Raw genomic sequence first — 27109 nt, 5'->3', positions numbered from 1 at the left:
GCAGGAACTAATGGGGATCCATAATAAATACAAATGATGTAGTCACCTGGAATGCATTTCAATTAACAGGTGTGCCTTGTTAAAAGTTCATGTGTAATTTATTTCCTTCTTAATGTGTTTGAGCCAATCAGTTGTGTTGTGACAAGATAGGTGTGGTATACAGAAGATCGCCCTATTTGGTAAAAGACCAAGTCCATATTATGGCAAGAACAGCTCAAATAAGCAAAGAAAAATGACAGTCCATCATTACTTTAAGACGTGAAGTTCAGTCAATATAGAACATTTCTAGAACTTTTAACGTTTCTTCAAGTGCAGTCGCAAAAACCATCAAGCTCTATGATGAAACTGGCTCTCATGAGGACCGCCACAGGAAAGGAAGACCGAGAGTTACCTCTGCTACAGAGGATAAGTTCATTAGAGTTACCTGCCTCAGAAACTGCAGCCCAAATAAATGCTTCAAAGAGTTCAAGTAACAGACTTTTGACTGTTTCAAACATTGGAATATTCCCCATATTATGAAAAGTAAAACATCAGAAGTCATGTTTCTTCCACATTAGTTTATTATATACAGTACAGCTGTAAATAGTTGGCACCGTTGTAGATATGGTATACTTAAGCAATAAGGCCCGAGGGGAGGGGGTGTGGTATATGGCCAATATTCCACAGCTTAGGGCTGTTCTTAGACACGACGCGACACAGCCCTTAACTGAAGTATATTGGCCATAAATCACAACCCCCCCACTCCCCCGAATTGCCTTATTGCTATTATAAACTGGTTACCAACATAATTAGATCAGTAAAAATCTGTTTTGTCATACCCATGGTATACAGTTGGATATACCACAGCTTTCAACCAATCAGCATTCAGAGCTCAAACCACCCAGTTTATAAATGATAATAGGCTTGGCAGCAGCTTCAGATAGTGGTGCTAATGCTGCGTTCATTACATTAGCCAATCAGCGGTCTTAGTAAGTTCAAAGCACATGAATGCACACAACTTGTTGCTCCCAGTTTACAAGTACTATTTTCGGCGTTCCCCCCCACTTGTAATAAATGCTGCATAAATACAGGTGGGCGTGGCATAAAACTGTTATATGGGCGTGGCAGGGGGTGTGGTCACTCCTCCCAGGGACTCATGTCAGTGTCGATGGCAACACAGTTATAGGCAGCATAGCGCAGCTTGTCCTCACACACCTTAGCACTGCAGGGGACACAAAGTTAGGGAATTAGCTTTTACTACAGACCGCGGAAGAGCGCATCTCACTAGAGACCGCATCTCACTAGAGACCGCGTCTCACTAGAGACCGCGGAAGAGCGCGTCTCACTAGAGACCGCGGAAGAGCGCGTCTCACTAGAGACCGCGGAAGAGCGCGTCTCACTAGAGACCGCGGAAGAGCGCGTCTCACTAGAGACCGCGGAAGAGCGCATCTCACTAGAGACCGCGTCTCACTAGAGACCGCGGAAGAGCGCGTCTCACTAGAGACCGCGGAAGAGCGCGTCTCACTAGAGACCGCGGAAGATTAGAACCATTGCAATTTCATATCTACATTCTCCGTTATATGGAACCAAAGAAACCACTTACCTTCTAATATTCTGATAACAGTAGAGAGAATTGCCATTAAAACTCACCTGGGGTAGTTGGGTAGATACAGGGTACTGGAGCAGGTGGAGGACTGTGGCAACGCATCTGTAGTCTCAGAGCTAGAGGTCAGGGAAACCAAAGATGTTATAATGCATCTGTATTCTCAGAGCTAGAGGTCAGGGAAACCAAAGATGTTATAATGCATCTGTATTCTCAGAGCTAGAGGTCAGGGAAACCAACATACGGTAAAAGGAGCCCTACCAACATACGGTAAAAGGAGCCCTACCAACATACGGTAAAAGGAGCCCTACCAACATACGGTAAAAGGAGCCCTACCAACATACGGTAAAAGGAGCCCTACCAACATACGGTAAAAGGAGCCCTACCAACATACGGTAAAAGGAGCCCTACCAACATACGGTAAAAGGAGCCCTACCAACATACGGTAAAAGGAGCCCTACCAACATACGGTAAAAGGAGCCCTACCAACATACGGTAAAAGGAGCCCTACCAACATACGGTAAAAGGAGCCCTACCAACATACCCTTGTTTGTCAGGGAAGATGTAGATGGGAGCAGGAAGACGGCTCCTCCCCGTCACAAACCTCAGGAACCGGCTGCGGTCCTCTGGAAACAGTCAGAGAGTCAGAGAGTCAGAGAGGACAGATAGTCAGAGAGGACAGATAGTCAGAGAGTCAGAGAGTCAGAGAGGACAGAGAGTCAGAGAGTCAGAGAGTCAGAGAGTCAGAGAGTCAGAGAGTCAGAGAGTCAGAGAGTCAGAGAGTCAGAGAGGACAGATAGTCAGAGAGGACAGATAGTCAGAGAGTCAGAGAGTCAGAGAGGACAGAGAGTCAGAGAGTCAGAGAGTCAGAGAGTCAGAGAGTCAGAGAGTCAGAGAGTCAATGAGTCAGAGAGTCAGAGAGTCAGTGAGTGAAGAGGACAGAAGAGAGCCACAGAGACAAAAGGAAGACGGTTTTAACTGACCATTAGTGAAGTTCATGAGAGCTTCCCACAGGTATTGTACCCTGACATCGGTCTGCTCCAAGTCCTCATATCGAGCTGTAGGAGAGAGAGACAACACTAGGGTTTATTATCAACCTGATGTGGAGAGAGAGAGAGAGAGAGACAACACTAGGGTTTACTATCAACCTGATGTGGAGAGAGAGACAACACTAGGGTTTATTATCAACCTGATGTGGAGAGAGAGAGAGAGACAACACTAGGGTTTACTATCAACCTGATGTGGAGAGAGAGACAACACTAGGGTTTATTATCAACCTGATGTGGAGAGAGAGACAACACTAGGGTTTATTATCAACCTGATGTGGAGAGAGAGACAACACTAGGGTTTATTATCAACCTGATGTGGAGAGAGAGAGAGAGAGAGACAACACTAGGGTTTACTATCAACCTGATGTGGAGAGAGAGACAACACTAGGGTTTATTATCAACCTGATGTGGAGAGAGAGACAACACTAGGGTTTATTATCAACCTGATGTGGAGAGAGAGAGAGAGAGACAACACTAGGGTTTACTATCAACCTGATGTGGAGAGAGAGACAACACTAGGGTTTATTATCAACCTGATGTGGAGAGAGAGACAACACTAGGGTTTATTATCAACCTGATGTGGAGAGAGAGACAACACTAGGGTTTATTATCAACCTGATGTGGAGAGAGAGACAACACTAGGGTTTATTATCAACCTGATGTGGAGAGAGAGACAACACTAGGGTTTATTATCAACCTGATGTGGAGAGAGAGAGAGACAACACTAGGGTTTACTATCAACCTGATGTGGAGAGAGAGAGAGACAACACTAGGGTTTACTATCAACCTGATGTGGAGAGAGAGAGACAACACTAGGGTTTATTATCAACCTGATGTGGAGAGAGAGAGACAACACTAGGGTTTATTATCAACCTGATGTGGAGAGAGAGAGAGACAACACTAGGGTTTACTATCAACCTGATGTGGAGAGAGAGAGAGACAACACTAGGGTTTACTATCAACCTGATGTGGAGAGAGACAACACTAGAGTTTATTATCAACCTGATGTGGAGAGAGAGAGAGACAACACTAGGGTTTATTATCAACCTGATGTGGAGAGAGAGAGAGACAACACTAGGGTTTACTATCAACCTGATGTGGAGAGAGAGAGAGAGACAACACTAGGGTTTACTATCAACCTGATGTGGAGAGAGAGAGAGACAACACTAGGGTTTACTATCAACCTGATGTGGAGAGAGAGAGAGAGAGAGACAACACTAGGGTTTATTATCAACCTGATGTGGAGAGAGAGAGACAACACTAGGGTTTACTATCAACCTGATGTGGAGAGAGAGAGAGAGAGAGAGAGACAACACTAGGGTTTATTATCAACCTGATGTGGAGAGAGAGAGAGAGAGAGACAACACTAGGGTTTACTATCAACCTGATGTGGAGAGAGAGAGAGACAACACTAGGGTTTACTATCAACCTGATGTGGAGAGAGAGAGAGAGAGAGACAACACTAGGGTTTACTATCAACCTGATGTGGAGAGAGAGAGACAACACTAGGGTTTACTATCAACCTGATGTGGAGAGAGAGAGAGACAACACTAGGGTTTACTATCAACCTGATGTGGAGAGAGAGAGAGAGAGAGACAACACTAGGGTTTACTATCAACCTGATGTGGAGAGAGAGAGAGAGAGAGAGAGAGACAACACTAGGGTTTATAATCAACCTGATGTGGAGAGAGAGAGAGAGAGACAACACTAGGGTTTATAATCAACCTGATGTGGAGAGAGAGAGAGAGACAACACTAGGGTTTACTATCAACCTGATGTGGAGAGAGAGAGAGACAACACTAGGGTTTACTATCAACCTGATGTGGAGAGAGAGAGAGAGACAACACTAGGGTTTACTATCAACCTGATGTGGAGAGAGAGAGAGAGAGACAACACTAGGGTTTACTATCAACCTGATGTGGAGAGAGAGAGACAACACTAGGGTTTACTATCAACCTGATGTGGAGAGAGAGAGAGAGACAACACTAGGGTTTATTATCAACCTGATGTGGAGAGAGAGAGAGAACACTAGGGTTTATTATCAACCTGATGTGGAGAGAGACAACACTAGGGTTTATTATCAACCTGATGTGGAGAGAGAGAGAGAACACTAGGGTTTACTATCAACCTGATGTGGAGAGAGACAACACTAGGGTTTATAATCAACCTGATATGGAGAGAGAGAGAGAGAGAGAGAGAGACAACACTAGGGTTTATTATCAACCTGATGTGGAGAGAGAGAGACAACACTAGGGTTTATTATCAACCTGATGTGGAGAGAGAGACAACACTAGGGTTTATTATCAACCTGATGTGGAGAGAGAGAGAGACAACACTAGGGTTTATTATCAACCTGATGTGGAGAGAGAGAGAGAGAGAGACAACACTAGGGTTTATTATCAACCTGATGTGGAGAGAGAGAGAGACAACACTAGGGTTTACTATCAACCTGATGTGGAGAGAGACAACACTAGGGTTTATAAATCAACCTGATGTGGAGAGAGACAACACTAGGGTTTATAAATCAACCTGATGTGGAGAAAGAGAGAGAGAGACAACACTAGGGTTTATTATCAACCTGATGTGGAGAGAGAGAGACAACACTAGGGTTTACTATCAACCTGATGTGGAGAGAGAGAGAGAGACAACACTAGGGTTTATAATCAACCTGATGTGGAGAGAGAGAGAGAGACAACACTAGGGTTTACTATCAACCTGATGTGGAGAGAGAGAGAGAGAGAGAGAGAGAGAGAACACTAGGGTTTATTATCAACCTGATGTGGAGAGAGAGAGAGACAACACTAGGGTTTACTATCAACCTGATGTGGAGAGAGAGAGAGAGACAACACTAGGGTTTACTATCAACCTGATGTGGAGAGAGAGAGAGAGACAACACTAGGGTTTATAATCAACCTGATGTGGAAAGAGAGAGACAACACTAGGGTTTACTATCAACCTGATGTGGAGAGAGAGAGAGAGACAACACTAGGGTTTACTATCAACCTGATGTGGAGAGAGAGAGAGAGACAACACTAGGGTTTATTATCAACCTGATGTGGAGAGAGAGAGACAACACTAGGGTTTACTATCAACCTGATGTGGAGAGAGAGAGAGAGAGAGAGACAACACTAGGGTTTACTATCAACCTGATGTGGAGAGAGAGAGAGAGAGAGACAACACTAGGGTTTATTATCAACCTGATGTGGAGAGAGAGAGAGACAACACTAGGGTTTATTATCAACCTGATGTGGAGAGAGAGAGAGAGAGAGACAACACTAGGGTTTATTATCAACCTGATGTGGAGAGAGAGAGAGAGAGAGACAACACTAGGGTTTACTATCAACCTGATGTGGAGAGAGACAACACTAGGGTTTATAAATCAACCTGATGTGGAGAGAGACAACACTAGGGTTTATAAATCAACCTGATGTGGAGAAAGAGAGAGAGAGACAACACTAGGGTTTACTATCAACCTGATGTGGAGAGAGAGAGACAACACTAGGGTTTACTATCAACCTGATGTGGAGAGAGAGAGAGAGACAACACTAGGGTTTATAATCAACCTGATGTGGAGAGAGAGAGAGAGAGAGAGACAACACTAGGGTTTATAATCAACCTGATGTGGAGAGAGAGAGACAACACTAGGGTTTACTATCAACCTGATGTGGAGAGAGAGAGAGAGACAACACTAGGGTTTACTATCAACCTGATGTGGAGAGAGAGAGAGAGAGAGAGAGAACACTAGGGTTTATTATCAACCTGATGTGGAGAGAGAGAGAGAGACAACACTAGGGTTTATTATCAACCTGATGTGGAGAGAGAGAGAGAGACAACACTAGGGTTTACTATCAACCTGATGTGGAGAGAGAGAGAGACAACACTAGGGTTTATTATCAACCTGATGTGGAGAGAGAGAGAGACAACACTAGGGTTTATTATCAACCTGATGTGGAGAGAGAGAGAGAGAGACAACACTAGGGTTTATTATCAACCTGATGTGGAGAGAGAGAGACAACACTAGGGTTTACTATCAACCTGATGTGGAGAGAGAGAGAGACAACACTAGGGTTTATTATCAACCTGATGTGGAGAGAGAGAGAGACAACACTAGGGTTTACTATCAACCTGATGTGGAGAGAGAGAGAGAGACAACACTAGGGTTTATAATCAACCTGATGTGGAGAGAGAGAGACAACACTAGGGTTTACTATCAACCTGATGTGGAGAGAGAGAGAGACAACACTAGGGTTTACTATCAACCTGATGTGGAGAGACAGAGACAACACTAGGGTTTACTATCAACCTGATGTGGAGAGAGAGAGAGACAACACTAGGGTTTATTATCAACCTGATGTGGAGAGAGAGAGACAACACTAGGGTTTACTATCAACCTGATGTGGAGAGAGAGAGAGAGACAACACTAGGGTTTATAATCAACCTGATGTGGAGAGAGAGAGACAACACTAGGGTTTACTATCAACCTGATGTGGAGAGAGAGAGAGAGACAACACTAGGGTTTACTATCAACCTGATGTGGAGAGACAGAGACAACACTAGGGTTTACTATCAACCTGATGTGGAGAGAGACAACACTAGGGTTTACTATCAACCTGATGTGGAGAGACAGAGACAACACTAGGGTTTACTATCAACCTGATGTGGAGAGAGACAACACTAGGGTTTACTATCAACCTGATGTGGAGAGAGAGAGAGAGAGACAACACTAGGGTTTATTATCAACCTGATGTGGAGAGAGAGAGACAACACTAGGGTTTACTATCAACCTGATGTGGAGAGAGAGAGAGAGACAACACTAGGGTTTACTATCAACCTGATGTGGAGAGAGAGAGAGACAACACTAGGGTTTATTATCAACCTGATGTGGAGAGAGAGAGAGAGAGAGAGAGACAACACTAGGGTTTATTATCAACCTGATGTGGAGAGAGAGAGAGAGACAACACTAGGGTTTACTATCAACCTGATGTGGAGAGAGAGAGACAACACTAGGGTTTAATATCAACCTGATGTGGAGAGAGAGAGAGACAACACTAGGGTTTACTATCAACCTGATGTGGAGAGAGAGAGAGAGAGAGACAACACTAGGGTTTATAATCAACCTGATGTGGAGAGAGAGAGACAACACTAGGGTTTACTATCAACCTGATGTGGAGAGAGAGAGAGAGACAACACTAGGGTTTACTATCAACCTGATGTGGAGAGAGAGAGAGAGAGAGAGAGAGAGAACACTAGGGTTTATTATCAACCTGATGTGGAGAGAGAGAGAGAGACAACACTAGGGTTTATTATCAACCTGATGTGGAGAGAGAGAGAGAGACAACACTAGGGTTTACTATCAACCTGATGTGGAGAGAGAGAGAGACAACACTAGGGTTTATTATCAACCTGATGTGGAGAGAGAGAGAGAGACAACACTAGGGTTTATTATCAACCTGATGTGGAGAGAGAGAGAGAGAGACAACACTAGGGTTTATTATCAACCTGATGTGGAGAGAGAGAGACAACACTAGGGTTTACTATCAACCTGATGTGGAGAGAGAGAGAGACAACACTAGGGTTTATAATCAACCTGATGTGAGAGAGAGAGAGACAACACTAGGGTTTACTATCAACCTGATGTGAGAGAGAGAGAGACAACACTAGGGTTTACTATCAACCTGATGTGGAGAGACAGAGACAACACTAGGGTTTACTATCAACCTGATGTGGAGAGAGACAACACTAGGGTTTACTATCAACCTGATGTGGAGAGACAGAGACAACACTAGGGTTTACTATCAACCTGATGTGGAGAGAGACAACACTAGGGTTTACTATCAACCTGATGTGGAGAGAGAGAGAGAGAGACAACACTAGGGTTTATTATCAACCTGATGTGGAGAGAGAGAGACAACACTAGGGTTTACTATCAACCTGATGTGGAGAGAGAGAGACAACACTAGGGTTTACTATCAACCTGATGTGGAGAGAGAGAGAGAGACAACACTAGGGTTTACTATCAACCTGATGTGGAGAGAGAGAGACAACACTAGGGTTTACTATCAACCTGATGTGGAGAGAGAGAGAGAGAGACAACACTAGGGTTTACTATCAACCTGATGTGGAGAGAGACATGTGATGGTACTCAGTCAGTCTGGGACTACAGCCTGGCGATCTTCAACCACATCAAGGTCCGTCTGATTACTCACTGAGTCGTTTGAGTGCCTCCACGGTGATCTCCGGGTCTCCACAGACCTTCTTCTCCACCTCCTGCCAGGTTAGCAGATCCAGCACGGCCTGAGGCACTACCTTCACCAGCCCCGCCTGCATAGCACAGACCTGGAACAGACACCTGCATGGTTACAGCATCTCCCTCCACACGAGACAACCCAGACCGATATGAAGGCCATCTGAAAACTCCTTCCCACCTGGTGTCTGCTCTCCTCCAGGCGTGCCTTCTGGACCAGGTGAATGAACTCCCTGCGGTCTTGGTACCGTACCACCTGATTGCTGCCGCCTGGTAGCAGCTCTACTAGTCTGCCGTCACTCAGCAGGGTAGTGTACACCAACTCCTCCCCAAATTTAAAGTCAAATGTCTCCTGGTCCATGACCTCCATGGCCTCCAGCAGCTTGACCTGTAGAGACACAGAACAGAAGCTAACATTTTAAAACAGACGGGAAATCACATTATCCAATGCGTTGTCAGAATATTGCAACTAGCGACTGTATCGCCTATAAAAACAGAATAGATACAAGCTTCAATGTTTTACCTTTATTTTACTAGGCAAGTCAGTTAAGAACAAATTCTTATTTTCAATGTCAGCCTGGGAACAGTGGGTTAACTGCCTGTTCAGGGGCAGAATGACAGATTTGTACCTTGTCAGCTCGGGGATTCGAACTTGCAACCTTTCGGTTACTAGTCCAACGCTCTAACCACTAGGCTACCCTACCACCTCTACACTCTAACCACTAGGCTACCCTACCACTTCTACACTCTAACCACTAGGCTACCCTACCACCTCTACACTCTAACCACTAGGCTACCCTACCACCTCTACACTCTAACCACTAGGCTACCCTACCACCTCTACACTCTAACCACTAGGCTACCCTACCACCTCTACACTCTAACCACTAGGCTACCCTACCACCTCTACACTCTAACCACTAGGCTACCCTGCCTCCTCTACACTCTAACCACTAGGCTACCTACCACCTCTACACTCTAACCACTAGGCTACCCTGACGCCCCAAAAAGTATGCCAAGGATGAAAACGTCAGTGGACTGAATCCTAACTTGAGTTCTGCCATTTTCACAGTTGTCGTCTTTTACATCGATGTATGATTTACGCTGAAGTTAGATGTGACAACAGCACAGTGCTCACCAGGACAGAGTCAACAGCAGGGAAGTCTTTGCTCCAGCTGACAGCCTCCCCTGTTAACTGTTTCCACACCAGACCAGGCAGAGCCAGCACCAGGAAGTCTTTTCCTCGGAGAGCGGCTCCCATCAGCTGTCCGATCCACTCAAACTTGTGGAACTCTCTGCAGGACGGGTTGGGAACATAGTGGTCTCTGGCCTCGCCTGTTCCCTAGGAACAGAAACAAACTGTTGGTCATTTACTAGAGGTTAGGGGTAGTTACCTGGTTAGACGTTAAAGAGGTAGAGGTTAGGGGTAGTTACCTGGTTAGACGTTAAAGAGGTAGAGGTTAGGGGTAGTTACCTGGTTAGATGTTAAAGAGGTAGGGGTAGTTACCTGGTTAGATGTTAAAGAGGTAGAGGTTAGGGGTAGTTACCTGGTTAGATGTTAAAGAGGTAGAGGTTAGGGGTAGTTACCTGGTTAGACGTTAAAGAGGTAGAGGTTAGGGGTAGTTACCTGGTTAGACGTTAAAGAGGTAGAGGTTAGGGGTAGTTACCTGGTTAGACGTTAAGGAGGTAGAGGTTAGGGGTAGTTACCTGGTTAGATGTTAAAGAGGTAGAGGTTAGGGGTAGTTACCTGGTTAGATGTTAAAGAGGTAGAGGTTAGGGGTAGTTACCTGGTTAGACGTTAAAGAGGTAGAGGTTAGGTTAGGTAGAGGTTAGAGGTTAGTTACCTGGTTAGATGTTAAAGAGGTAGAGGTTAGGGGTAGTTACCTGGTTAGACGTTAAAGAGGTAGAGGTTAGGGGTAGTTACCTGGTTAGATGTTAAAGAGGTAGAGGTTAGGGGTAGTTACCTGGTTAGATGTTAAAGAGGTAGAGGTTAGGTAGAGGTTAGAGTTTAGTTACCTGGTTAGATGTTAAAGAGGTAGAGGTTAGGGGTAGTTACCTGGTTAGATGTTAAAGAGGTAGAGGTTAGGGGTAGTTACCTGGTTAGATGTTAAAGAGGTAGAGGTTAGGGGTAGTTACCTGGTTAGATGTTAAAGAGGTAGAGGTTAGGGGTAGTTACCTGGTTAGATGTTAAAGAGGTAGAGGTTAGGGGTAGTTACCTGGTTAGATGTTAAAGAGGTAGAGGTTAGGGGTAGTTACCTGGTTAGATGTTAAAGAGGTAGAGGTTAGGGGTAGTTACCTGGTTAGACGTTAAAGAGGTAGAGGTTAGGGGTAGTTACCTGGTTAGACGTTAAAGAGGTAGAGGTTAGGGGTAGTTACCTGGTTAGATGTTAAAGAGGTAGAGGTTAGGGGTAGTTACCTGGTTAGATGTTAAAGAGGTAGAGGTTAGGGGTAGTTACCTGGTTAGACGTTAAAGAGGTAGAGGTTAGGGGTAGTTACCTGGTTAGATGTTAAAGAGGTAGAGGTTAGGTTAGGTAGAGGTAGTTACCTGGTTAGATGTTAAAGAGGTAGAGGTTAGGGGTAGTTACCTGGTTAGATGTTAAAGAGGTAGAGGTTAGGGGTAGTTACCTGGTTAGACGTTAAAGAGGTAGAGGTTAGGGGTAGTTACCTGGTTAGACGTTAAAGGAGGTTAGGGGTAGTTACCTGGTTAGACGTTAAAGAGGTAGAGGTTAGGGGTAGTTACCTGGTTAGATGTTAAAGAGGTAGAGGTTAGGGGTAGTTACCTGGTTAGATGTTAAAGAGGTAGAGGTTAGGGGTAGTTACCTGGTTAGATGTTAAAGAGGTAGAGGTTAGGGGTAGTTACCTGGTTAGATGTTAAAGAGGTAGAGGTTAGAGTTTAGTTACCTGGTTAGATGTTAAAGAGGTAGAGGTTAGGGGTAGTTACCTGGTTACATGTTAAAGAGGTAGAGGTTAGGTTAGGTAGAGGTTAGGGGTAGTTACCTGGTTAGACGTTAAAGAGGTAGAGGTTAGAGTTTAGTTACCTGGTTAGACGTTAAAGAGGTAGAGGTTAGGGTTTAGTTACCTGGTTACATGTTAAAGAGGTAGAGGTTAGGTTAGGTAGAGGTTAGAGTTTAGTTACCTGGTTAGATGTTAAAGAGGTAGAGGTTAGAGTTTAGTTACCTGGTTAGATGTTAAAGAGGTAGAGGTTAGGTTAGGTAGAGGTTAAGGGTAGTTACCTGGATAGATGTTAAAGAGGTAGAGGTTAGGTTAGGTAGAGGTTAGGGGTAGTTACCTGGTTAGATGTTAAAGAGGTAGAGGTTAGGTAGAGGTTAGAGTTTAGTTACCTGGTTAGATGTTAAAGAGGTAGAGGTTAGGGGTAGTTACCTGGTTAGATGTTAAAGAGGTAGAGGTTAGAGTTTAGTTACCTGGTTAGATGTTAAAGAGGTAGAGGTTAGGGGTAGTTACCTGGTTAGATGTTAAAGAGGTAGAGGTTAGGTTAGGTTAGGTAGAGGTAGTTACCTGGTTAGATGTTAAAGAGGTAGAGGTTAGGTTAGGTAGAGGTTAAGGGTAGTTACCTGGATAGATGTTAAAGAGGTAGAGGTTAGGTTAGGTAGAGGTTAGGGGTAGTTACCTGGTTAGACGTTAAAGAGGTAGAGGTTAGAGTTTAGTTACCTGGTTAGATGTTAAAGAGGTAGAGGTTAGGGTTTAGTTACCTGGTTACATGTTAAAGAGGTAGAGGTTAGGTTAGGTAGAGGTTAGAGTTTAGTTACCTGGTTAGATGTTAAAGAGGTAGAGGTTAGAGTTTAGTTACCTGGTTAGATGTTAAAGAGGTAGAGGTTAGGTTAGGTAGAGGTTAAGGGTAGTTACCTGGATAGATGTTAAAGAGGTAGAGGTTAGGTTAGGTAGAGGTTAGGGGTAGTTACCTGGTTAGATGTTAAAGAGGTAGAGGTTAGGTAGAGGTTAGAGTTTAGTTACCTGGTTAGATGTTAAAGAGGTAGAGGTTAGGGGTAGTTACCTGGTTAGATGTTAAAGAGGTAGAGGTTAGAGTTTAGTTACCTGGTTAGATGTTAAAGAGGTAGAGGTTAGGGGTAGTTACCTGGTTAGATGTTAAAGAGGTAGAGGTTAGGTTAGGTAGAGGTAGTTACCTGGTTAGATGTTAAAGAGGTAGAGGTTAGGTTAGGTAGAGGTTAAGGGTAGTTACCTGGATAGATGTTAAAGAGGTAGAGGTTAGGTTAGGTAGAGGTTAGGGGTAGTTACCTGGTTAGATGTTAAAGAGGTAGAGGTTAGGGGTAGTTACCTGGTTACATGTTAAAGAGGTAGAGGTTAGAGTTTAGTTACCTGGTTACATGTTAAAGAGGTAGAGGTTAGGGGTAGTTACCTGGTTAGATGTTAAAGAGGTAGAGGTTAGGGGTAGTTACCTGGTTAGATGTTAAAGAGGTAGAGGTTAGGGGTAGTTACCTGGTTAGATGTTAAAGAGGTAGAGGTTAGGTTAGGTAGAGGTTAGGGTTTAGTTACCTGGTTAGACGTTAAAGAGGTAGAGGTTAGGGGTAGTTACCTGGTTAGATGTTAAAGAGGTAGAGGTTAAGGGTAGTTACCTGGTTAGATGTTAAAGAGGTAGAGGTTAGGTTAGGTAGAGGTTAGGGTTTAGTTACCTGGTTAGACGTTAAAGAGGTAGAGGTTAGAGTTTAGTTACCTGGTTAGATGTTAAAGAGGTAGAGGTTAGGGGTAGTTACCTGGTTAGATGTTAAAGAGGTAGAGGTTAGGTTAGGTAGAGGTTAGGGTTTAGTTACCTGGTTAGACGTTAAAGAGGTAGAGGTTAGGGGTAGTTACCTGGTTAGATGTTAAAGAGGTAGAGGTTAAGGGTAGTTACCTGGTTAGATGTTAAAGAGGTAGAGGTTAGGTTAGGTAGAGGTTAGGGTTTAGTTACCTGGTTAGACGTTAAAGAGGTAGAGGTTAGGGGTAGTTACCTGGTTAGATGTTAAAGAGGTAGAGGTTAAGGGTAGTTACCTGGTTAGATGTTAAAGAGGTAGAGGTTAGGTAGAGGTTAAGGGTAGTTACCTGGTTAGATGTTAAAGAGGTAGAGGTTAGGTAGAGGTTAAGGGTAGTTATCTGGTTAGATGTTAAAGAGGTAGAGGTTAGGTAGAGGTTAGGGTTTAGTTACCTGGTTAGATGTTAAAGAGGTAGAGGTTAGGGGTAGTTACCTGGTTAGATGTTAAAGAGGTAGAGGTTAGGTTAGGTTAGGTAGAGGTAGTTACCTGGTTAGATGTTAAAGAGGTAGAGGTTAGGTTAGGTAGAGGTTAGGGGTAGTTACCTGGTTAGATGTTAAAGAGGTAGAGGTTAGGTTAGGTAGAGGTTTGGGGTAGTTACCTGGTAAGATGTTAAAGAGGTAGAGGTTAGGTTAGGTAGAGGTTAGGGCTAGTTACCTGGTTAGATGTTAAAGAGGTAGAGGTTAGGTAGAGGTTAAGGGTAGTTACCTGGTTAGATGTCCTGTTGAAGAAGGGTAAAGGCAGGAGGCATTCTGCTGAACTGGGACACAGCTCTTCAGACATGTCTGCCAGACTGTCTCTGAAACCACCTCCTTGGTCGATGATGCCCTCTGCTATGAATTTACACTCCCACCACTGGTCGTAACGCGCCGGCCATCTGATCAACAACAACAACATACTCACTGCTGCTGTCTTTTCACGTCTGTTATGATATCAGCTTGTTATTGACACACTCATTTCACCATCTGTCAGAGAACAAATCCAGCTTCCTGAGAATGACCGCTAAGTAAATAAGTCAATAAGGATGCTGGGAGATTACTACACCTGTAGTCCAAAATCTTCTCAAACTTATCGGATGGTTTCAGACCCTCGTAGACCTGCATGGGTTAAAGCCAGATGTCCAAAATCATATAGCTGCAACACACATATATATCCCCCCCTCCCACCCCAACACACACCCCCTCCACTACCTGTGTGAAGACAGCGTTCTTAGCAGTAGGGTCCAGTGAGGGGTTGTCTCTGTGTTCCATGGCCAGTCTACGGTTGATATAGAGCCGGGGCATAAAGTTAGGCTTGCTGGTCTCGGAGTCCTTCAGACACTGGGTGATCAGTGCCGAGCGACGCTTCGACAGCAGCAGGAACGGCTTGATACTCTAGGGGGCAGCAGAGAACACAACGGTCAATGTACTGGACGTGATAATACATTTAAAAAAGGGACACTGCAAGATTTAGGTAGTTTATCTACTTTCCCAGAGTCAGACCAACTCATGGAGACTATTGTATGTCTCTGCGTGCAGTTTGGAGATGATTGATGTTAGCTTAGCACAATTGCTGGAAGTCTCCAGGTACAGTAGCCAGCTCCTCTCAAAAAGCAGGGGAATAAACTTTCTACTCCAAAAATGTGTGGTTGGCCATTTATAGTCTTCAAATAGATAGTAATCGACATGTTATAACATGCGTTCATTTCACTGATAATCAAAAGAAAACAGATTATATCCACTTCCTCATTCTTTCCCAGTTGTCGTAGAGATGGTAACGTTGCACCCGTCTCATGGAGATGCCCGTGCGCTCACAGATACTATAATGAGACAGGTACAACATTGTAATCTCTACACAAAATGGCATCCGTGAGTTGGCCTAACTCTGGGTAAGTAGGTCAACGAAAATCTGGCAGCGTCCGTTTAAAGATGAAAGGAAAAAGGAAGGACAGTGGAGGTTTGTTTTTTTACACCAGCAGATCAGACATGACATCTGTGGTGTCTCCAACCCTGGTCCTGGGGAGCTAGTGCAGGCCTTTATTCCAGCCCAGCAACTAGACGTACCTTGATGTGGTTGAAGGTGGCCAGGCTGTAGTCCCAGGCTGGAACCAGATGGGGCAGGAGACTGTCCAGCAGCGAGATGAACCTGAGGACACACAAGCTGAGTCACGACACCGACTGACTAGACTGGGGAAGAGCACCACAGACCAGCATTCATCTTGGTGGTATAGGAGGATCAGGAGCGTTTGATGATGATCACTACAAGCCCCATGTTCACCATCAGACAGGGTCTTACCTCTGTATAACCAGGGCCCTGTGGTAGAGGACAACAGGCCGGGTCTTACCTCTGTATAACCAGGGCCCTGTGGTAGAGGACAACAGGCAGGGTCTTACCTCTGTATAACCAGGGCCCTGTGGTAGAGGACAACAGGCCGGGTCTTACCTCTGTATAACCAGGGCCCTGTGGTAGAGGACAACAGGCAGGGTCTTACCTCTGTATAACCAGGGCCCTGTGGTAGAGGACATCGGACAGGGTCTTACCTCTGTATAACCAGGGCCCTGTGGTAGAGGACAACAGGCCGGGTCTTACCTCTGTATAACCAGGGCCCTGTGGTAGAGGACAACAGGCAGGGTCTTACCTCTGTATAACCAGGGCCCTGTGGTAGAGGACATCGGACAGGGTCTTACCTCTGTATAACCAGGGCCCTGTGGTAGAGGACATCGGACAGGGTCTTACCTCTGTATAACCAGGGCCCTGTGGTAGAGGACAACAGGCAGGGTCTTACCTCTGTATAACCAGGGCCCTGTGGTAGAGGACATCGGACAGGGTCTTACCTCTGTATAACCAGGGCCCTGTGGTAGAGGACAACAGGCCGGGTCTTACCTCTGTATAACCAGGGCCCTGTGGTAGAGGACAACAGGCCGGGTCTTACCTCTGTATAACCAGGGCCCTGTGGTAGAGGACAACAGGCAGGGTCTTACCTCTGTATAACCAGGGCCCTGTGGTAGAGGACAACAGGCCGGGTCTTACCTCTGTATAACCAGGGCCCTGTGGTAGAGGACAACAGGCCGGGTCTTACCTCTGTATAACCAGGGCCCTGTGGTAGAGGACAACAGGCCGGGTCTTACCTCTGTATAACCAGGGCCCTGTGGTAGAGGACAACAGGCCGGGTCTTACCTCTGTATAACCAGGGCCCTGTGGTAGAGGACAACAGGCCGGGTCTTACCTCTGTATAACCAGGGCCCTGTGGTAGAGGACAACAGGCAGGGTCTTACCTCTGTATAACCAGGGCCCTGTGGTAGAGGACAACAGGCAGGGTCTTACCTCTGTATAACCAGGGCCCTGTGGTAGAGGACATCGGACAGGGTCTTACCTCTGTATAACCAGGGCCCTGTGGTAGAGGACAACATACAGGGTCTTACCTCTGTATAACCAGGGCCCTGTGGTAGAGGACAACAGGCCGGGTCTTACCTCTGTATAACCAGGGCCCTGTGGTAGAGGACAACAGGCAGGGTCTTACCTCTGTATAACCAGGGCCCTGTGGTAGAGGACAACAGGCAGGGTCTTACCTCTGTATAACCAGGGCCCTGTGGTAGAGGACAACAGACAGGGTCTTACCTCTGTATAACCAGGGCCCTGTGGTAGAGGACAACAGGCAGGGTCTTACCTCTGTATAACCAGGGCCCTGTGGTAGAGGACAACATACAGGGTCTTACCTCTGTATAACCAGGGCCCTGTGGTAGAGGACAACAGGCCGGGTCTTACCTCTGTATAACCAGGGCCCTGTGGTAGAGGACAACAGGCAGGGTCTTACCTCTGTATAACCAGGGCCCTGTGGTAGAGGACAACAGGCAGGGTCTTACCTCTGTATAACCAGGGCCCTGTGGTAGAGGACAACAGACAGGGTCTTACCTCTGTATAACCAGGGCCCTGTGGTAGAGGACAACAGGCAGGGTCTTACCTCTGTATAACCAGGGCCCTGTGGTAGAGGACAACAGGCCGGGTCTTACCTCTGTATAACCAGGGCCCTGTGGTAGAGGACAACAGGCAGGGTCTTACCTCTGTATAACCAGGGCCCTGTGGTAGAGGACATCGGACAGGGTCTTACCTCTGTATAACCAGGGCCCTGTGGTAGAGGACATCGGACAGGGTCTTACCTCTGTATAACCAGGGCCCTGTGGTAGAGGACAACAGGCCGGGTCTTACCTCTGTATAACCAGGGCCCTGTGGTAGAGGACATCGGACAGGGTCTTACCTCTGTATAACCAGGGCCCTGTGGTAGAGGACAACAGGCAGGGTCTTACCTCTGTATAACCAGGGCCCTGTGGTAGAGGACAACAGGCCGGGTCTTACCTCTGTATAACCAGGGCCCTGTGGTAGAGGACAACAGGCCGGGTCTTACCTCTGTATAACCAGGGCCCTGTGGTAGAGGACAACAGGCAGGGTCTTACCTCTGTATAACCAGGGCCCTGTGGTAGAGGACAACATGCCGGGTCTTACCTCTGTATAACCAGGGCCCTGTGGTAGAGGACAACAGGCAGGGTCTTACCTCTGTATAACCAGGGCCCTGTGGTAGAGGACAACAGGCCGGGTCTTACCTCTGTATAACCAGGGCCCTGTGGTAGAGGACAACAGGCAGGGTCTTACCTCTGTATAACCAGGGCCCTGTGGTAGAGGACATCAGACAGGGTCTTACCTCTGTATAACCAGGGCCCTGTGGTAGAGGACAACAGGCCGGGTCTTACCTCTGTATAACCAGGGCCCTGTGGTAGAGGACAACAGGCAGGGTCTTACCTCTGTATAACCAGGGCCCTGTGGTAGAGGACAACAGGCAGGGTCTTACCTCTGTATAACCAGGGCCCTGTGGTAGAGGACATCAGACAGGGTCTTACCTCTGTATAACCAGGGCCCTGTGGTAGAGGACATCGGACAGGGTCTTACCTCTGTATAACCAGGGCCCTGTGGTAGAGGACAACATACAGGGTCTTACCTCTGTATAACCAGGGCCCTGTGGTAGAGGACAACAGGCCGGGTCTTACCTCTGTATAACCAGGGCCCTGTGGTAGAGGACAACAGGCCGGGTCTTACCTCTGTATAACCAGGGCCCTGTGGTAGAGGACAACAGGCCGGGTCTTACCTCTGTATAACCAGGGCCCTGTGGTAGAGGACAACAGACAGGGTCTTACCTCTGTATAACCAGGGCCCTGTGGTAGAGGACATCGGACAGGGTCTTACCTCTGTATAACCAGGGCCCTGTGGTAGAGGACATCGGACAGGGTCTTACCTCTGTATAACCAGGGCCCTGTGGTAGAGGACAACAGGCCGGGTCTTACCTCTGTATAACCAGGGCCCTGTGGTAGAGGACAACAGGCAGGGTCTTACCTCTGTATAACCAGGGCCCTGTGGTAGAGGACAACAGGCCGGGTCTTACCTCTGTATAACCAGGGCCCTGTGGTAGAGGACAACAGACAGGGTCTTACCTCTGTATAACCAGGGCCCTGTGGTAGAGGACATCGGACAGGGTCTTACCTCTGTATAACCAGGGCCCTGTGGTAGAGGACATCGGACAGGGTCTTACCTCTGTATAACCAGGGCCCTGTGGTAGAGGACATCGGACAGGGTCTTACCTCTGTATAACCAGGGCCCTGTGGTAGAGGACATCGGACAGGGTCTTACCTCTGTATAACCAGGGCCCTGTGGTAGAGGACAACAGGCAGGGTCTTACCTCTGTATAACCAGGGCCCTGTGGTAGAGGACAACAGGCAGGGTCTTACCTCTGTATAACCAGGGCCCTGTGGTAGAGGACAACAGGCCGGGTCTTACCTCTGTATAACCAGGGCCCTGTGGTAGAGGACATCGGACAGGGTCTTACCTCTGTATAACCAGGGCCCTGTGGTAGAGGACATTGGACAGGGTCTTACCTCTGTATAACCAGGGCCCTGTGGTAGAGGACAACAGGCAGGGTCTTACCTCTGTATAACCAGGGCCCTGTGGTAGAGGACATTGGACAGGGTCTTACCTCTGTATAACCAGGGCCCTGTGGTAGAGGACAACAGGCCGGGTCTTACCTCTGTATAACCAGGGCCCTGTGGTAGAGGACAACAGGCAGGGTCTTACCTCTGTATAACCAGGGCCCTGTGGTAGAGGACATCGGACAGGGTCTTACCTCTGTATAACCAGGGCCCTGTGGTAGAGGACAACAGGCAGGGTCTTACCTCTGTATAACCAGGGCCCTGTGGTAGAGGACATCGGACAGGGTCTTACCTCTGTATAACCAGGGCCCTGTGGTAGAGGACAACAGGCCGGGTCTTACCTCTGTATAACCAGGGCCCTGTGGTAGAGGACAACAGGCCGGGTCTTACCTCTGTATAACCAGGGCCCTGTGGTAGAGGACAACAGGCAGGGTCTTACCTCTGTATAACCAGGGCCCTGTGGTAGAGGACAACAGGCCGGGTCTTACCTCTGTATAACCAGGGCCCTGTGGTAGAGGACAACAGGCCGGGTCTTACCTCTGTATAACCAGGGCCCTGTGGTAGAGGACATCAGGTAGTGTACCCTCCAGTCGAGGATAACGCACTAGGTTAGGAGACTGAAACACGTCAGCGTTGAGCCCCAGGTCTCTCTCACACGATGACTTGATCTTCAGCCCCCTGATCCGAACGTCTATCCCCTCGTCTGAGACAGGAAGACAAAAGCCAGAGAGACAGGTCAGGAAGAGGTTGAGTCAGGAAGAGGTTGAGTCCATTTCAATTAAAAAAATTAAATATATAAATAAGTGCTATTCTTTTTCAACTAGAATGTATTATTGTTTTATTCACTGATAGGACATGCTGTTAAGGTCCTGACAGGAGTGGATAAGCCTGGGATTGATACAGTATTTAATTCAAGGCACATTTCTATATTTCCAAAGTCCAAGCTGATATCTACAGTGTGCCAACAAAGACACTGAGCCACTCCCAGATAAGGTGACAGGGTAGAGCTAAAGTTCGTTGAGTTCGTCAGCTGGACAGGATGTGATGTCTGTCAAGAATCGACAACTTTGATCAGAGCCCTGTATTCAGAGTGCTGATCTAGGATCAGGTCTCTTCCCCTGTCCATATGTAATTCATTATTATTAAAAAAAATTTAAAAGGCCAAACTGATCCTATACCAGCACTCCTGCCGAAAATGATTAGTACAGTTGTGTGTATATTAATTATTCAATGTGTAGCCACCATTCTCACCCCTGCACTCCTCGATGCGAACCTCAATGACAGGCAGGTGGGCCGTCATGTCTTCCAGCACACACACCTCACCAATCAGATTGCTGAGGGACAGAGAAATAAACACACACACACAGTTCACGTAGCACCTCCTGATGTGTCAAAACATTTTCTTTTCCGTTTGCTCTGCTGAATACGGCCCAGGTGTTCTTTCGGGGTAACTTACTCGTCTATGGTGACGTCGCTGAGCTTCTTCAGATTGTCTCCTTCCCCTCCGAACACAGTCACTCTTTTAGGCATGTAGTTGTCATCGGTTGAGTCAACCGTCAAGATCAGCTTACTGCCGGACAAGACACAAAAACAATACAAATTCATGTTCATTCTTCAGGTCTTCCTAAGACTTGACCAAAGTCATGGTTTTGGTGGGCTGGTAGTCATCTGATGATGTACTGTCCCCAAGGGAGTGCCCCCAGGGTCCATACTAGGCCCCACACTGTTCTCCACCTGTCCCCAAGGGAGTGCCCCAGGGTCCATACTGTTCTCCACCTGTCCCCAAGGGAGTGCCCCAGGGTCCATACTGTTCTCCACCTGTCCCCAAGGGAGTGCCCCAGGGTCCATACTGTTCTCCACCTGTCCCCAAGGGAGTGCCCCCAGGGTCCATACTAGGCCCCACACTGTTGTCCACCTGTCCCCAAGGGAGTGCCCCCAGGGTCCATACTAGGCCCCACACTGTTGTCCACCTGTCCCCAAGGGAGTGCCCCCAGGGTCCATACTAGGCCCCACACTGTTCTCCACCTGTCCCCAAGGGAGTGCCCCCAGGGTCCATACTAGGCCCCACACTGTTCTCCACCTGTCCCCAAGAGAGTGCCCCCAGGGTCCATACTAGGCCCCACACTGTTCTCCACCTGTCCCCAAGAGAGTGCCCCCAGGGTCCATACTAGGCCCCACACTGTTCCCCACCTGTCCCCAAGGGAGTGCCCCCAGGGTCCATACTAGGCCCCACACTGTTCCCCACCTGTCCCCAAGGGAGTGCCCCCAGGGTCCATACTAGGCCCCACACTGTTCTCCACCTGTCCCCAAGGGAGTACCCCCAGGGTCCATACTAGGCCCCACACTGTTCTCCACCTACATAAATCCCAGGTTTGCCATGGGAGTGGCAGGACTGTATGACAGTACCACTTACTTGACTACGGTGCCTCTCTTCATGTGCAGTCTGATCCAGTGTTGTCCCTGCATCCCATCACTCTCCCAGTAGGTCTCTGTGTCTCCATCTGTCAGGCAACCTGCCCCACCACTAGGGTCCTCCTGATACACACACACACACACACACACATTCATTCATTTTGTCACCTATTTTTGTTTTAAAATACCTTTTAGTCTTAGTCCCATTTTATTATTTTCTTAGTTATCAGTTGACTAAAACTCTGGACAATTTTAGTCTAGTGTTAGGTCGGCCATTTTAGTCAGTGCATTTTTCTATTAAATGATGAATGTTTAGGCTACCTCTAACTTCCATCATGGGCACATTCAGATAGCCTTGTCCAACTAGGTCTACTATCCCCTCATATGCCTTAGCTGGCAACACTGATATTGTGTCAGATTGTAACCAATGCCAGCCATAATAACCATATAGGCTAATTGTGTCAGATTGTAACCAATGCCAGCCATAATAACCATACAGGTAAAACATTCTCACAGCTCTGATTTTGTCCCCATCATAACCGTCATGGGGGTAAATAATAGTGGTTTCCTTGAAAATAGTAAACAAATTTCCCCATAGGAAAAATCAACCGCAACTCACATCTGCGAACCGCGACGTGGCAACACAGATGAATAAATAACAGACGAATAAATAGACCTTCTGATGTGATCAAAGCAAAAATAGCCCCCATGAAAGTGAGAGAGAGTAAAAATGGTTTCTAGTTGAGGTTCGTTAGTGTCCTGGCTTCATATCAGTTCAAGAGAGTGACTGAAGAGACCTCCTGTGTGCTGGGCAGATCAGGCCAATCAGACCTCCGGGGAGCTATGTGCTGGGCAGATCAAGCCAATCAGACCGCACAACTGAAAGATATTCATTCTGTCCAATGAGAGGATTGCATTTAAATATCCTCCATGCATATGGAATGAAACAGGTTCAAAAGGAGCATCATGTCAAATGTCCATTAGTCTCACATGGAATTCTCATCTCCTCACATCCTGTAGCTCCTGTAGCACATCCTGTAGCTCCAACTCCAAAAAGTTCTGGCACACTGTGAAGTCCATGGAGAACAAGAGCACCTCCTCCCAGCTGCCCACTGCACTGAGGCTAGGGAACACGGTCACCACCGACAAATCCATGATTATTGAAAACTTCAACAAGCATTTCTCAACGGCTGGCCATGCCTTCCGCCTGGCTACTCCAACCTCGACCAACAGCTCCGGCACCCCCGCAGCTCCTCGCCCAAGCCTCTCCAGGTACTCCTTTACCCAAATCCAGATAGCAGATGTTCTGAAAGAGCTGCAAAACCTGGACCCGTATAAATCAGCTGGGCTTGACAATCTGGACCCTCTATTTCTGAAACTATCTGCCGCCATTGTCGCAACCCCTATTACCAGCCTGTTCAACCTCTCTTTCATATCGTCTGAGATCCCCAAGGATTGGAAAGCTGCCGCAGTCATCCCCCTCTTCAAAGGGGGAGACACCCTGGACCCAAACTGTTACAGACCTATATCCATTCTGCCTTGCCTATCTAAGGTCTTCGAAAGCCAAGTCAACAAACAGGTCACTGACCATCTCGAATCCCACCGTACCTTCTCCGCTATGCAATCTGGTTTCCGAGCCGGTCACGGGTGCACCTCAGCCACGCTCAAGGTACTAAACAATATCATAACCGCCATCGATAAAAGACAGTACTGTGCAGCCGTCTTCATCGACCTTGCCAAGGCTTTCGACTCTGTCAATCACCATATTCTTATCGGCAGACTCAGTAGCCTCGGTTTTTCGGATGACTGCCTTGCCTGGTTCACCAATTACTTTGCAGACAGAGTTCAGTGTGTCAAATCGGAGGGCATGCTGTCCGGTCCTCTGGCAGTCTCTATGGGGGTGCCACAGGGTTCAATTCTCGGGCCGACTCTTTTCTCTGTATATATCAATGATGTTGCTCTTGCTGCGGGCGATTCCCTGATCCACCTCTACGCAGACGACACCATTCTATATACTTTCGGCCCGTCATTGGACACTGTGCTATCTAACCTCCAAACGAGCTTCAATGCCATACAACACTCCTTCCGTGGCCTCCAACTGCTCTTAAACGCTAGTAAAACCAAATGCATGCTTTTCAACCGATCGCTGCCTGCACCCGCATGCCCGACTAGCATCACCACACTGGATGGTTCCGACCTTGAATATGTGGACACCTATAAGTACCTAGGTGTCTGGCTAGACTGCAAACTCTCCTTCCAGACCCATATCAAACATCTCCAATCGAAAATCAAATCAAGAGTCGGCTTTCTATTCCGTAACAAAGCCTCCTTCACTCACGCTGCCAAGCTTACCCTAGTAAAACTGACTATCCTACCGATCCTCGACTTCGGCGATGTCATCTACAAAATTGCTTCCAACACTCTTCTCAGCAAACTGGATGCAGTTTATCACAGTGCCATCCGTTTTGTCACTAAAGCACCTTATACTACCCACCACTGCGACTTGTATGCTCTAGTCGGCTGGCCCTCGCTACATATTCGTCGCAAGACCATGCTAGGTAAAGCTCCGCCTTATCTCAGTTCACTGGTCACGATGGCAACACCCACATGTAGCACGCACTCCAGCAGGTGTATCTCACTGATCATCCCTAAAGCCAACACCTCATTCGGCCGCCTTTCGTTCCAGTACTCTGCTGCCTGTGACTGGAACGAATTGCAAAAATCGCTGAAGTTGGAGACCTTTATCTCCCTCACCAACTTCAAACATCAGCTATCTGAGCAGCTAACCGATCGCTGCAGCTGTACATAATCTATTGGTAAATAGCCCACCCATTCTCACCTACCTCATCCCCACAGTTTTTATTTATTTACTTTTCTGCTCTTTTGCACACCAATATCTCTACCTGTACATGATCATTTATCAATCCAGTGTTTAATCTGCAATATTGTAATTATTCGCCTACCTCCTCATGCCTTTTGCACACATTGTATATAGACTCCCCTTTTTTTTCCTACTCTGTTATTGACTTGTTAATTGTTTACTCCATGTGTAACTCTGTGTTGTCTGTTCACACTGCTATGCTTTATCTTGGCCAGGTCGCAGTTGTAAATGAGAACTTGTTCTCAACTAGCCTACCTGGTTAAATAAAGGTGAAATAAAAAAATAAAAATTTCCATTGACTAAAATTTAAAATGATTTGAGTAGTAATTGTTTTATTCCAGGGCATCCTAGTTTTAGTCAGGAAAAATAGGTTGTTGACGAGTATTTTTTCATCATATTTATTGTTGACGAAATTAACACCGACACACACACCACCGACACACACACACACACTACTCACTGAGCAGGAGGACACATCAATGCTGGTGACACACTGTTTGACACTGCCCAGGTTCTCATCCTCCTTTCCGATGTGGTCGTAGAAGTAATGCACCAGATCCTCGTCATATTCAAACGTCCAGGTGGGAGGAACATACCTGGACAACAGAGAAGGGAACAGTCCTGTTGGTTCGACCAGGCCACCTTAACTTCAACTTCATTCAGTTTTTACAGAAAGTGTCCAAACTGCCTCAATATCTGCTGTAGCTCATCAGAGCCTGTTATCACTCATCACCGACCAGGGCTTAAACAGGTAGCTGTGTAGCTCATCAGAGCCTGTTATCACCCATAGACAAGGGCTTAAACAGGTAGCTGTGTAGCTCATCAGAGCCTGTTATCACCCATGGAACAGGGCTTGACCAGGAGCTGGCTTCGCCTCCAAACACACTGACCTGAGCTTCTGAACAGCTGCTTCATCACGCTCCGCGACCTTGGGTTTAGAGCCGATGTGAAGAGAACTCTCTACATCCACCACTTGTTCCCACCTGACAGAGAGCAGACCGTGTTAAACCGCTGAGCTAAAGCATCAAGCAGAGCCATTACAAGTCTTCAGATCTCAAACAAAGTTAGTCACCACCTCTGTTACACACACACACCTGTCACAGGGCTTGTGGTCATATCCAAAGAGCTGCTGGTGTCTGCCGAGTGTCTCAGGTGATTCAACAGGTACCAGTCGATCTCCTCCCTCCGTGTGTTTACAGACCAAGACCCAGCCCTCCTCACACTCCTGACCCACGCGATGCTCCTCCAACTGATCCTGTAAAAACACACAGAGAGAAGCAGACACACAGAGATAGACAAGCAGAAACACAGAGGGTTAAAAAGACAACTGCCTCAAAATGTGTACTGAGCAAAGGTGTTCAGTCCTGTAACAAGAATGGAGACATGACTTCATGACTAACCAGGAAGTGTGTAAAGCAATTAATCATTCAACTCTTTCTTACCTTGTTGATTTTAACCCACAGGCCGTGGCTGTTGCAATACTCTTCCCCTGTTGTCCGAATACATGTCCCTTTCTTTGGTTCGATGTTGCACTTGCATAGCTTCTTACTGTGGAGAGCTTGATGGGGGCTCTCCCAAACTGAAACCAGGGTCTTACCGACGGATGAGTTGGCGGTGGACGTACTAGACGAAGCGGTCGAATTGGATGACGAATCTTTACAGATTTTATAACATACCTCTTTTGGGACGAAACATAGACACTCGGGCACAGCTTCGCTCTTCCTGAAACAATCTATGCATTTGTTCAGAAACCGAATCCTTCCTAGTAAAACGTGAGGGTTGTCGCCCGGTGACATGTCTTTCTGTGTTGTTTAAAAAAAAGCTAGGTACGTTAAAGCTAAGGAAGTTGAAGCTGGCCAGGCACACCAGTCCGTCGCAGGGCTAGTTAACGAGCTAACTATGCGTCACAGTCAACACACATTTCAACGGTGGACGTCACCTGACATTTCAGTTTTTCCGTTTACTTCTCCCTTTGTTTGCCCTGGATTTTTCTCGTGGATCAAGCTTCTATATTTGAACAAACAAAACAACAAAAAAACACAAAGCTATTTATCCACCAGCCCGTTTCAAATGAAACGGTACATTCTCATCCGGTGCCACCGCTTTCAGCTACCTGACAGCTAGCAGACACTTTCCGTAGCTCTCACCGGTAGCACTTAATCGGATCTGAAAAAGGGCGAACCGCCCATAACTTCAGCTAGCTTTCAATTCGACAAGTTATGTTACC

At 46.9% G+C, this 27109-nt stretch overlaps 1 protein-coding gene across 2 annotated transcripts; it reads right to left on the bottom strand.

Annotated features, from left to right (window-relative positions):
• Nucleotides 1–537: 537 nt before the first annotated feature.
• Nucleotides 538–27093, bottom strand: hectd3 (HECT domain containing 3). 2 transcript variants are annotated; one of them, XM_064928943.1, is made up of 19 exons: nucleotides 26325–27093; nucleotides 25977–26137; nucleotides 25773–25865; nucleotides 25343–25478; nucleotides 22003–22124; nucleotides 21046–21159; nucleotides 20832–20923; nucleotides 20127–20292; nucleotides 15681–15762; nucleotides 14829–15011; nucleotides 14683–14735; nucleotides 14347–14515; nucleotides 10014–10217; nucleotides 9057–9263; nucleotides 8838–8967; nucleotides 2566–2640; nucleotides 2127–2208; nucleotides 1630–1701; nucleotides 538–1201 (listed from the first exon to the last, which is right to left on the bottom strand). In XM_064928943.1, exons 1-19 carry the CDS (start codon nucleotides 26676–26678, stop codon nucleotides 1117–1119), a joined length of 2580 nt encoding a protein of 859 aa, XP_064785015.1. In that variant the 5' UTR covers nucleotides 26679–27093; the 3' UTR covers nucleotides 538–1116. The 2 variants fall into 2 exon arrangements, with proteins under 2 accessions (XP_064785015.1, XP_064785023.1); XM_064928951.1 differs by having other exon boundaries at nucleotides 20841–20923; nucleotides 26325–27090.
• Nucleotides 27094–27109: the final 16 nt, after the last annotated feature.

Source organism: Oncorhynchus masou, chromosome 3 (genome assembly GCF_036934945.1).
Source record: "Oncorhynchus masou masou isolate Uvic2021 chromosome 3, UVic_Omas_1.1, whole genome shotgun sequence".
NCBI classification, from domain to species: Eukaryota; Metazoa; Chordata; class Actinopteri; order Salmoniformes; family Salmonidae; genus Oncorhynchus; species Oncorhynchus masou.
The sequence above is the reverse complement of the archived record's forward strand: the minus strand, read 5'-3'. Positions and strand labels throughout refer to the sequence as shown.